Genomic DNA, 12452 nt, shown 5'->3' on the forward strand with positions numbered 1-12452 from the left:
GCCCTTGACTTTGTTCCTTGTACCTGATGAATATTTACTGAGTCTACTGGGATGTTGGCATGTATGGAAGTCATACATTCAGTCACAGTATCATAGATCTAGAGCTAGAGAGTACTCAGATTCCATATAGTCCAATCCCAATCCCCTTGTTTTCCAGACGAGGAAATCAAGAGCAAACCAGGGGAAGGCTCAAGGTCACGTGCTAGTAAATGGCAGAGCCCAGATTTGAACCTGGGTTCTCTGTCTCCAGAACCAGCCATCTTTTCACTGATCACATCCTTTGCTTTCAGAAAAAAAAAAGTAGGCAGCCATTCACTAGCTGATGATGCAACCTTTTCAAGCTCAGATTTCTACGTAGAAGGGGTCATTTCAGGCAGGTGAAGAAAATTTTCAGGTGAGGAAATTAAGTTCCAGAGGTGAAATGACTTGCTCAAAGTCATACAGGCAGTATCTTATTCCAGATTCAGAGCAATAATCTCCTCTACCACTTGGCCTCCTATTATGTCTTTCCCCTGAAGCATGAGTTAGAGCACACCACAGTTCTTTGCTAGCTGGAGTTCTCTAGGCATTCTGAAAAGGTCTCTATCTCATTAAAGCTGCCTGTAAGGAGGTGTTGAGGGAATGCTTAATGAAGGACCCAGAAGCTAGGACAGCTTCCCCATCCCCGGGCTAGGAGGAGGATTCTAAACAGAAAATTGTAGCGGAAAGAAAGGCCCTCTTGTTCTATTAGGGACCTTCACTAAAGTTGAACCTGTCGTGTCTTAGGGCAAACTGTCTTATTTTCTTTTTCTAGTGCCTTCCCGAATCATCGGAGATGGGACAAACTCCACGGTTCTCCTGGTGTCCGTTTCGGGCAGCGTGGTGCTAGTGGTCATTCTGATTGCAGCCTTTGTCATCAGCCGGAGGTAAGGATTTAAGCTGCTAGCCTGGGGCCCCTCCTCCCTCCTCTTACTTTATAAGGGAACCTTTTGTCTCCTTCACACAAAGCAAGGTTCTTGGATTAGCATCATAAAAGGACATTTGCATTACAAGCTCCCTCCCTTGTCCCTTTGATCTTCAGTAGTTGGGGCCTCTGCCCTCTTAAGGCTATCGTCAGACTCCTAGCAGCCCTTCCTGAAAAACTAATATCAGCAACAATAACAAATGCTTACCTTGCTTACGTCTAAAGACTGATGCTATAGTTGACTATGAATTTGTTTGGTTATGCATATCACCTGCCATGATTCTATGTGACTAAAAGGAGGAAATTAAAAGCCAATCAATAATTAATCAAGAAACATTTATAATAGCCTACTCTGTGCCAGGTGCTATGCTAACCTGTAAAATAAATAAACTAATAATAATAATAATAATAATAATGATAGTTGTTGTTTATATATAGCTCTTTAAAATTTACAGAATTCATTGTTATCTTGTTTGAGACTTAGGACAACCCTGATAGGTACAGGTGATATTAGCCCCATTTTACAGGTGTGGAATCTGCAGCTCAGAGAAGATAAAGTGACTTATCTGTGGTTTCACAAAGAAATAATCATTTTAGAGAGTTCTGCTTAGTGAATATTATCTTGTCCCCGTTGTCTAGAACAGTGGTATTTATTGAATATATTACTGAATGAGTGAATGATGTTATCAGGAGAGTCTGCCAGGGGTTTGGTCAGAATTCCATCCTGCCTGCACCTAGGCACATCCTGTTTTTACTGAATTCTGTAACATTGGCTTAATTGAGACATGTGATAATAATAGCAATGACTATTACTGAAATTTCTATAAGGCTTTAATATTTAAGAAATACTTTACATCTATTAATTTACTGGCTGGAAGGGTAGCTAGGTGGCCAAGTGGATAGAGTACCACACTGCAAAAAATTGGACCTGAAAACAACTGAACAAATTGGTTGTAAGTTGGGTTATTTAAGAAAGTTTTCTTTAGTCTATCTGCAAATATCTGTATTAAGGATAATTCTCTTTTGTAAGGAGTATAGAATAAGATGTGCCTATAAAGCAGCCTGCCATGGTGTAACAAGCACTGGATTTAGAGTTAAAGGACCTGGATTCAAGTCCAGGCTATGCTATTTACTAGTTTGTGACTTTGGGCAAATTACTTAGCCAAGTTCTGCATCTGTAAAATGAGGATAAACCCACCTACTTGATTAATAATTGTTTATTGATTGATTGATTATCATGAGCAAAGTGCTATATAAATATGAAAGACAATGATTGCATGTGAATTCTGCTTCACTACCTGTGTGACTTTGCCCAAGTTGTCCTGTCTGGATCACAGTTTTTTCATCTGTAAAATGAGGGATTTATACTACATAATCTACATAAGCCTAGTATTAAAATCCCTACCAAAAAAGGAGTGCTATTTCACTATAGCCATTGATCAGTCCCTTAAAACATTTCCCTTAGAAGAGGCATTCTGAACATGCCTTGTAAATGTTAGTTTACTGAGGCAGGGAATTTGGAAGCCTAGTTTAGTTCTCAAGGCATTTCTTTCTGAGAAGACTCAAGGTGACTCTGGTAGTTCAGATTTCAAGTGAAAACAAAGCATGATAATGTCTCAGTGCTGGATAAGAAAATAATCTTATGAAAAGTAAGTCTAACCTTTTACCTTTTAAAAGCATTGAGTGGCCGTCCCTTTTCAAAAGCAAATAGCCTCTGGTATTATTTAGCCCCTTTCTTAAGGACATTCCAACTTCACTCTTGATTTATTCTTTTTTTTTTTTTAACTTTTAAGTGGTCTTTAAAAAAGCAGCGAAATTTGTGTAATTATAAATAATTCATCCTTCTTTGTAATGGTTTCTCTGAGGCTTAGCTTCTAGCTCAGGAGCTGACCCAAAGAAAGGAAATCTGAACATATGAAAATGTAATATAGAGAGACAGGTTTATTAAAAGCCATGGCTACAGAAAATAGCATCGTCAAGCTCGATGACTTAATTTCCTTTCCAGTTTTATTGATCACTTTATTATTTAAGACAGGATTGATAGCTGGATGCATCGGATTTCTAATTATGAGTCGCCACCTTGGAGGATTGAGCCTGCTGAGTTCCCAGAGATGATTCCTGTCCCATCTCCCTCGTAAAAGGAAAAAAAAAATGTCACTTCCCAAGGCTGATAAACACTGCTTGGTGATTGGCCCTCAATGGATCACTTTTTAGAAAATGAAATGTCAACCCCTTGCCCTCATATTGATTCTTCTTTAGTATTGGCCATAAAGCTGTCAAAGGAAAGGCTGCCTGGAGCCAGGTAGTTGACAGGCACACTGCGGCTACTGCACACTCAGCCAATTCTTCTCCCCACTCTGGCTGTCTATTTCTTTATCTCAGGTTGGTAGTGCTTAAATTGGACAAGAGCAGGTAAAGAGAAGACAGGTAACAGGGACAGAAGTCTAGCCTAGGCTTTTAGGGAGAGTAAAAATGAAATGGGGTAAAGAGATGAGGAGACCTTTTGGAATCCTCCCCTTGGATGATGAGGCAGAGTTTGGCAGAGGCTTCTGGAAAGCAACAGATGAAATAAAGCCAGGGAAATTAGAACGGCCTCCTCTGCTGATTGCCCCAGTTCTTCTGAGTGCTCTGCTTCTTAGAAGCAGAATTTTAGAGCTGGAAGCCACTCTGGAGTCCAACCCTCGCACTTTACAAATGAGGACACTGAGGCTGAAGAGGGAAAGTACCCAAGGTTACAAACTAGTAAATGGCACAGCCAGAACAGAATCCAGGTCCTCTAACTCCAGATGCAGCGCTTGATCCATCATGGTAGGCTGCCTTTTAGGCATATCTCCGTATATAAGAAAAGATCTAGTCTAACCTATACCTGAATGAGAATCCTGTTTTTACTACAGAATCACCACCATCATCATCAGCATCATCAACAACTGACACAGTACCCTTTCAAAGCTTACAAAATACTGTTATCTCATTTGAGCCCCAATACAACTCTACGAGGCCAGGTAGATGGCACAGTGGATAAAGGTCCAAGTCTGAAGTCACAGAGACTCATCTTCCTGAGTTCAAATCTAGCCTTAGACACTATCTCTGTGACCCTGGGCAAGCCACTTAACATTGTTTGCCTCAGTTTCCTCATCTGTAAAATGATCTGGAGAAGGAAATGGCAAACCATTATCTTTGCCAAGAAAACCCTAAATGGGGTCACAGAGAGAAATACACACTGAAATGACTCAACAACAACAAAATAACTCTACGAAGTGGACACTACAAGCCTTTTATTTTGCAGGTGATGAAAATGAGGATCAGATTTGTCTATACTCACACAGTTAAGAAGTGTCATAAGACAGGATTTTGATTCAGGTCTTCCTGGTATTCAATACACAGTGCATCAATCTACCTTTGACAGATGGATTGCCTGGCCTTTGCTTCAAAGAACTCTTACATGAGGGAGAAACTAACACTGCCCTGGGTAGCCTATTCCATTTTTTGCCCTCTCTGATGGTTAGGACATTTTTTCCTTACATCCAGCCTAAATCCACATCTTTGCAACTACCACCCTTTGCTCTTGGCTGTGTGTTATGGAATCAGAACAATTCTAATTGCTTTAAAATATACAGAAACAGACATGTCTCTTGGACAGTTATTGTGTCTTCTCTAATGCTCCTCTTCTCCAGGCTAAACATCACCAGTTCCTTCACCTGGTACTCAGTTTGCATGATCTCTAGGCCCATGGCATAGTAGAAACCCAAACTAGGTTAATGAATGCTGGTGAATTAATTGATGGGTTGATGCTGTTTACTGTACTGTATTTAGACTCGGAGGACCTAGGTCCAAATTCCAGTTCTGATGCTTACTTGACAAAGTCCCTTAATCTCTCTTAGCCTCAGTTTCTTCATCTGTAAAATGGGAGAAACTGTAATACTAGAGGCCTTCTAGGGTTCCTTTTAGTTCTAAATATACAATCAATGGCTACCTTAGTCCTTCCTCTGGATGTTTCTTCTTAAGTTAACATCTTAGCACATTTTTAGGCTCATAGTAGGTACTTAATAAATGTTTAAAATTCATTTTGCAAAGTTAATGGCAGTAGCAGGTGCCATACCAGGTTTCCCAACTCCTAGTTGAATCTTAAATAGAATTCAAACCTAACAACATAAGGTTTCAACAGTTGTGATAGCAGACAAAGTTGTGGGGTGTTTTGAGGCCACTCTCTCAGTCTCCAGATCTGAGCCTACTTTCCATATGAATTGATGTACCAGTAAAATGTACAACCAAGTCAGACTTCAGAAATCTGCCTCCTGCTTTTTGGCGAAGGTTAAGTTCCTCCATTGAGGAAAACAGCGACTCGTAGGATGCTGGCCTGTTTCCATTCAGCCGGCTTCTTCCCTGGGCACTCTGTTTGGCTCTTCTGAAAGATTAGGTTCACAGAAGAATGAATGGTGACTTAAATTGGCGCTGATGAAGTTGTGTATACTCGTACAATGAAAGACAGCAGATGGTGCCGCCTGAACATTTTCACCCCGCTCCTAACCATTGTGTTCCTGTGGTCCAACCATTTCAAAACGTCACTTCGAAAGAACAGTTAAGAAATAGTTGGTGCAAGTGCCACAGAGGCTGCCAAAAGTCAGAGGCAAGAAGGATGGCTTTTACGAATCCTCGTCATCGATACCGAGTGAGGAAGCTTGACAGTGTCCCCTAGGAGCCATTCTGGTTATTAGATTGCTTTACTTTTTAATCTGTACTCCAGTTGAATAAATTACCTACCTTTTACTAATTAGTTTTGGAACGGTGGACTACATCAATCAAACCCTTCTCCTGGAGCATTGAAGTAGTGTCTTAATCAGATAACGCCCAGCTCTGGACTTGTCTATTTACTTTCCTTTTGTCTGGTTCGGGAGTAGTCAAGACGCCAACTGGAACACATTGCTTGACAAGGCCGTACTTCGGAGTCCACGCTGTTTCTGAAGGAAGCTGATTAAATACTCTTTTGCAAATATCCCTTAGCCTTTAAGAAGGTCTTCATCATTCTTTCTCTCAGGCTCACCTGTAGCTTTCTCCTTTCTTGGACTCCTGCAGTTTCTGAACACTTCTGTGTGCCCTCTTTAGTCTCTCTTCTCCCTCCTTCCCCCTTTCAATCAGCACTGTCCAAATCCTTACAATTACCAAATCCAAACTTCCCCCGAAGCTTTACTTCTGTCACTCGGGTGAAGCGACCGCTGTGTCTTGTTGGGCTCGGGTGTTTCCCAATGGCCCGCTGACCGAACAATGAGCTTCCAAGGGGTTTTCTTTCCTGCACAATAACTGACCATAGTGTTCCTGTAACCTGAACCAAAGAGAAAGGGTCAGCAGGTGACAAAGCTAGAATTGAAAGCAGGGCATTTTTGTTATGAAAGGTCTTATTAAAAGTTAATAAGCTACACTTAGTGTTTGAACAATAATCCTTGTGTTGCTTTCTTTCTTCTTTTTTTTACCATGACCTTACCTTGTTTCCCCCCACAAAGTCAGACCTAAAGATGTTTTTAATAATAGAAGTTTACCACTAACTCCAACCCACTTACATTAATTTCCCTGTCCATATTTAAATATCCATCCCACTCATTTTATGAGGGGGCCAGATACAGAACTACAAGTTACATGGTATCGTAATTTATCATTTTATTTTGCATTTTATTTATTATGATATTGCAATTATTGTATTGTGATTTCATTTCTCTTCTTGCCTGGTATACTCTGGGAAACATGCTAGATTCAGGGATGGCACTAATACCATAATTTAACTACTACTGCAGTTACAGGGCTGGCATTTCCTTACTAGACTTTGATTTTTGGAAGTAGAAGAGTGAAATGATACTTGACTAAGCTAATTTACAGAATACCAAAATTAGGTACAAAAGCGATCCCTCTTGGATTTATTTATTTATTTAGTCTTTTTGATGGAAAGCAGTTTGAATCAGTGTTTTAGATCTAGAGTGGGTTTAAAGATATCCTTGCAGTTTCAGGTAATGGTCTTAGGAGTTCCAATAACATAAAAATCACACAAGTACTCAGGGTCATGTGGGCCTCTCTATATCCAGCCACATGTTGCTTGACCTCCATAGTGCTGCTCTATGTTCTAAATTCTATGTTTCAGATTATATCAAGCTATTTAATTTCATTGATGAATCAATGGACTTTAAGAACCTGTGAATCCAATTGCAGTGGTTTATGCTTAGAAAGGATAGCAATGTGATATTTGTAGAACATCAGTGTCAGAAGCAACCTTAGAGATTATCTGACTCAAACATATCTCTTTTCAAATAAAGCCCAGAGAGTTCGAGCCACTTATTTAAGGTCACACAGTAAGCTAAGAAGCTGAGAAAAATTGAAGAGCAACTGGACTTTGCATCAGGAGACTTAGATTATGGTCCCAGCTCTATTATTATCTAGCTGATGGTCCCTGGGCAATTAATTTCACCTTTCTAGTCATCAATTTCCTCATTAAAAAAAAATTATAGAGATTTGTTTTCCCTAAAGATGGGTATAGTGTAGGCCTAGACATTCAAAGAGTTCCTTAAAGAAAAAAAAATTGTTAACAGATATCTACACTGACACACCAGAGAGGACTTTGTGAGTTTATTACCCATACTCAATAAAATATGTAGGCCTATGGATTGAAAATTAGAGGGACTTCTGTTTAAATTATCCTAGAGTCCTTGGTTTAGTCATCCGTATTTTCTTAGTCATCAATGATAATGTAGCCTACAAGTTCCTTTCCCTCCCAACCATGATGACTCCTCACATGCAGCACCCCTACCTAGTTAATTTATGGCCTGTGTATTTTGTGGAATCTTCTTATGAGCACTCACCAGTGTGTTTTACTTTTTACCAGTCAGCCAAATGGCAGACAGTGCATAACAAAGGCATTTTATTTTAACTAAATAACAAAGTAAGCAAAGTAATTTTATATGTATTTTATCAACCTTGAGCTTAGGCTGTCACAAATACCTATTGATTCAGTGAAAAATGAATATCCACGGGAGTATATCCCTCACATGGAGAACATATGTGGCCAACATACCTACATGAAGGGGTGTACACAGGGAGCACATGTGACCATTACATAAACATGGAGGAATAATTCATGCCTACAACATAGTTAAGCTATAGATGTTTTCTGTTGATGTACTTCAGCTGATGTACTCTCCTCAAAGCCATGTGCAATTCAATCTTTCCTCTACTGAAAACGCTGTAATCCTTTCCTTTGAAAGGATGCCTACCTTAGTTATCTTTTCCTTGTCCAGGCTATACCAGAAGTATTAAGGCCTAAGCAGGAATCAGATCTGTCTTTTAATTTTTCCTTAGAACTGTTATATTAACTGTTTCTCTTTTTCTGAATTTCTTTTTTTGTTGTTGTTGAAATTAATTCTTTTTAAACTGAACTGACCTCTGCTATACCCCCAAGGAAACAAGTTCACCTATTACCTAACTTGTGGTCAGAAAACCATTTTACATTTTAGAATTATCACATCTTTGGGTGAGGGTAAATATCCCCAGGGCTCTACTTCCTCAAATAGAAAGAAAAGTGTTTACCTGACACTGTGGTAAGGAAAACAGTTAACCTTATCCCAGTAGTCTCTTTATCATATGCAAAAAAGCAGTATCTTTTCTGGGGAAAGAATTCTGAAAAAACTATTCATCTCTATTTTCCAACCTGGTCTCCATCTTTGATCTATAGTAACAGAACTCATAATAAATGAATGAAATAATAAAAAAAAATAAATATTTACTATGTTCTAGTTACTGTGCCCAGTGCTGAGGTTACAAATACAAAAAAAAAGACAATCTTCACCCTTGATTGCTTATATCTGATGTGGGAAGACAACTCATATAAGGGAGTGTCAAGGGGGCACTGTTTTGGGCTTGGAAATTACAAAGATGTGAATAGCGCTATAGGAGGATTGATTGACATGTCTTTTCCAGAAATAGCAAGGTTGATTTGATTACTGTTCCCAGAGCTAAAGGGAAAGATACTCAGTGGGATGGTATGAACATTGCCACAGAGAAATAGAATGCTGGGTCTGAGTCCTAAGTATAGAATGATAAAGCAAGAGTTTCCTGTTTTAGGTGTTATCAGCTGACTCCCATTTTAAGCTTCATTAGGTAAGAACTTGCTTGGTTCACACTATGCCTGTCTTTAGGCAAGGTATTGATTGCAAATTCTAATAGATTTGAATTTTTTTAAATTTTATTTTGTTTGGTTCTTTTCCCCCAACAGACGGAGTAAATACAGTAAGGCAAAGCAGGAAGCAGATGAAGAGAAACATTTGAATCAAGGTAAAAAAAAAAAAGAAATCTTCGAGGTTGAGTTTTTTGATCTCTTCTGGGAAGCTCATATCTTGTCTTTGTGTTTAGGAAATGTAAATGGTCTTCATCTGGAGAGACCTATTCTGTGTTTTCCTTTCATGCAACCACTCAAAGTAATTCAGTTCAAGTGAATCAAATCATAACTGCAAGAGATTTTTTTTTTCTTTTTTTAAGGGATAAAGTGTTTGGAGAGCAGGAAATTCTTTAAACCTCTCCTGATTTTTTTTCCTGTTTTTGCTTTCCAGCCTGAAAGGACATTGTACTTGTTGACTCTTCTTTTCAGCTGGGTGGCATGATATTATTACTTCATTCATATAGGTGCTCTCTTGGGTGAGGCAGATCACAACTCTTTAGAGCTTCAGTTGGGGTATTATCTTTGAACAATAACAACAACAACAACAACAACATCACCTGATGGTGACCTTTCTGGAGACGAGCTTATCCAAACTTCAGAAAGCTGGTACTCAGACACATAGTCTGTCTCAGGCCATGCATGATAGCTTTCAGTCTTAATAGGGTTTTCTAGAGCTTAGGGTCTACTGGTGTAACCTTCAAGAATTAAAGTCACCTCCCTGACACAATGAGACAATTGATATGCAATTTAAAGAAGAAGACATTGTCACCATCAATTCATTTTTGTGGGACATTGGTTGTAAAAGATGTCAATGGGATATAGCACAAAGGTCTTAGATAAAGTCCTTACCCCATCCCTCACTTGGCATGGATAGGACTCTGGGTGCTCATGGATTATTTCAATGGGGTATGTGAATAGGTCCTATATACCTGGAAAGGCTTTGAGTGTGGGGCTTGGCATGAAGCATAATATATGTCTATTTTCAGAGGACCAATGTAGCTCATTTCAGAGAAGCTCACTACCCAGTTGGCTACAGGGCAATGACTTCTTCTTCTTCTCTTCCTCCTCCTCCTGACCAGACCTTGAAAATGATCTACTTAGTAATAGTGGGGATTATGAGCTCAGTTGGTGAATGTCCCACAGCCAATGACATGATAGATTCATGAAGTATACTCCTATTTGAAGACATAAGACAAAAATGATAACTTTTCCAAGGAAGAATGGAGTCAGGATGATATAGAAGTCTAGAATTTTCCAAGTTTATTAAATAATTTCCAGAAATATTTCATCTAAATGTAAATAATTTCATAGTCTTGAGTGAATGGTCAACTCAGTAATATAAGGTTGTCTTAAACATAGAGAACTGAGGAAAACACATACTTAAGCTACCTGTGTATTTTAACATAGGAACTGGGCCAGATGTGGTGGCCATGGGGTCTCTGGAGAGTGGGCAGAGCCTCAAGGAAAGGGATGGGGTAAGAAGAGGTCAGTGAGGACTAGTAGGCTGGCAGCAGCGTCTTAGGAAATTATTTCCTTTAATGGCTATCCAACCTTCTCTCTTCCTCTTTTCTCTTGTCTCTATCAATCATTCCATCAAAATTCTTACCCAGGGGATTAACTGAGAATCCTGAACAGGGTGGTGTCTAATGACATAGAACTAGGATTGCAGGTACAAGAGAGTAGGGGAGGAAGAGAAATCTCAAACAACCAGGAAGGCAGAGAAGTTTCTGTGGTTAATTGGCCATCCTGTTGGGTGAGTCATTTCTAGATGAACATTTCTATATCAGAAACTTATGTTAATTGAGAACCATCTCTCAATCACCTAAACTATTAGCAATTGAAAAACAAATCTCTCTATAAAAGCTCTCCTTTCTTCCATTTGGTAGATTCTCTATAAATTTTGTTCTTTTCATTCCTGCCTTCCAAAAAGGCAGTTGAATTTCAGTCTTCAACAAAAAACCCTCCTTTTGGAAATAACAAATTTTTATCTCCAGAGAAGAGCAGGATAGAAATCTAAACCTTTGTTTAGTGTCCATTATTCAATGGACTTCAGTTCTTAATTCATATTTTACTTAAGTCTACACGGTGAGATTAGTCATGTGTTCTCTTTTGTGCTTAAAAAATATCAAGACTTTTCTGATTGGCATGGTCAATGCCTTAAACCAAGCTTTCATATTTTTGCCTTTTAGGTGTAAGAACCTATGTTGACCCTTTTACATATGAAGATCCCAACCAAGCAGTTCGAGAGTTTGCCAAAGAAATCGATGCATCCTGCATTAAGATCGAAAAAGTCATAGGTGTGGGTAAGTATTAGAACTTTTTAACACTCTTATTGTGATAGGGAGGTTTTAGGTCTTAAAACAAATGTATTCATATACATACATATACACATATACATATATACATACATATACACATATATACATATACATACATACATATATATGTGTATATATGTGTGGGTGTGTATATACATATATATATGTATATATATATATATGTGTGTGTATATGTATACACACACCCACACATATGTATTTGCTGAATAAGGTTAGTCTTGTTTGAAAGATAAAATTAGGTATACAATGGGGAGTTTGTGGCAGAAATTTTGATTTGGGCTGAGGGAGGTGATGTGATTACAAATGAATCCCTACATTGAAGTGGATACTTTTTTTTTCTCCCAAAGGTGAATTTGGTGAAGTATGCAGTGGGCGTCTCAAAGTACCTGGCAAGAGAGAGATCTGTGTGGCTATTAAGACTCTTAAAGCTGGATATACAGACAAGCAGAGGAGGGATTTCCTGAGTGAGGCCAGCATCATGGGACAGTTTGACCACCCAAACATCATCCACTTAGAAGGCGTAGTCACCAAATGTAAGTAGCTCAGTCCTTTTCCAGGCCAATGTGGGAATCACTAGGAAATTAAATCCACATTTTCTTTCTAGGAAAATGACAGATGGAGCAGATCCACTGATTGCTAATAGGAGGAAATCAGTGTAGGACAAGTCATTAATCTTGTAGTCAGCTCTAAATGGGTTTATGGTTTCGTCTGATACCCTACCTCAAGGCAGCTTGTGTGTGTGTGATTTTCAGGAAATTAATACTGTAACTTTTTTTTGTATGCCATGGCATTGTTCAAATATCTGCTAGGCCAAAGTGATTGTCACAGGACAGGCAAGAGCAGATGGTGAGCCAAATAGATTGACACACTTTTTACATAAATACAACAAAATCTTACTCACACCTTGTGCTGGAAGTTTCAAATCCAGATGCAGAAGGTTGAGTCGAAGGAATCTTTATTATATTTAAAGACTTGT

The 12452-nt window shown here is 38.8% G+C and overlaps 1 protein-coding gene across 2 annotated transcripts in view; it reads left to right on the forward strand.

The window, feature by feature from the left end:
* Nucleotides 1–12452, forward strand: part of EPHA4 (EPH receptor A4) — a 167439-nt gene that overhangs the window by 127589 nt on the left and 27398 nt on the right. For both annotated transcript variants that reach the window (XM_021002832.1, XM_021002834.1), the window contains exons 8-11: nt 794–905; nt 9195–9253; nt 11327–11440; nt 11824–12009. In XM_021002832.1, the coding sequence (XP_020858491.1) occupies nt 794–905; nt 9195–9253; nt 11327–11440; nt 11824–12009 (471 nt within the window). The remainder of the gene's footprint in view (nt 1–793; nt 906–9194; nt 9254–11326; nt 11441–11823; nt 12010–12452) is intronic.

This window comes from Phascolarctos cinereus, unplaced genomic scaffold, assembly GCF_003287225.1.
Source record: "Phascolarctos cinereus isolate Bilbo 61053 unplaced genomic scaffold, phaCin_HiC Scaffold_7;HRSCAF=346, whole genome shotgun sequence".
In the NCBI taxonomy this organism is placed as follows: domain Eukaryota; kingdom Metazoa; phylum Chordata; class Mammalia; order Diprotodontia; family Phascolarctidae; genus Phascolarctos; species Phascolarctos cinereus.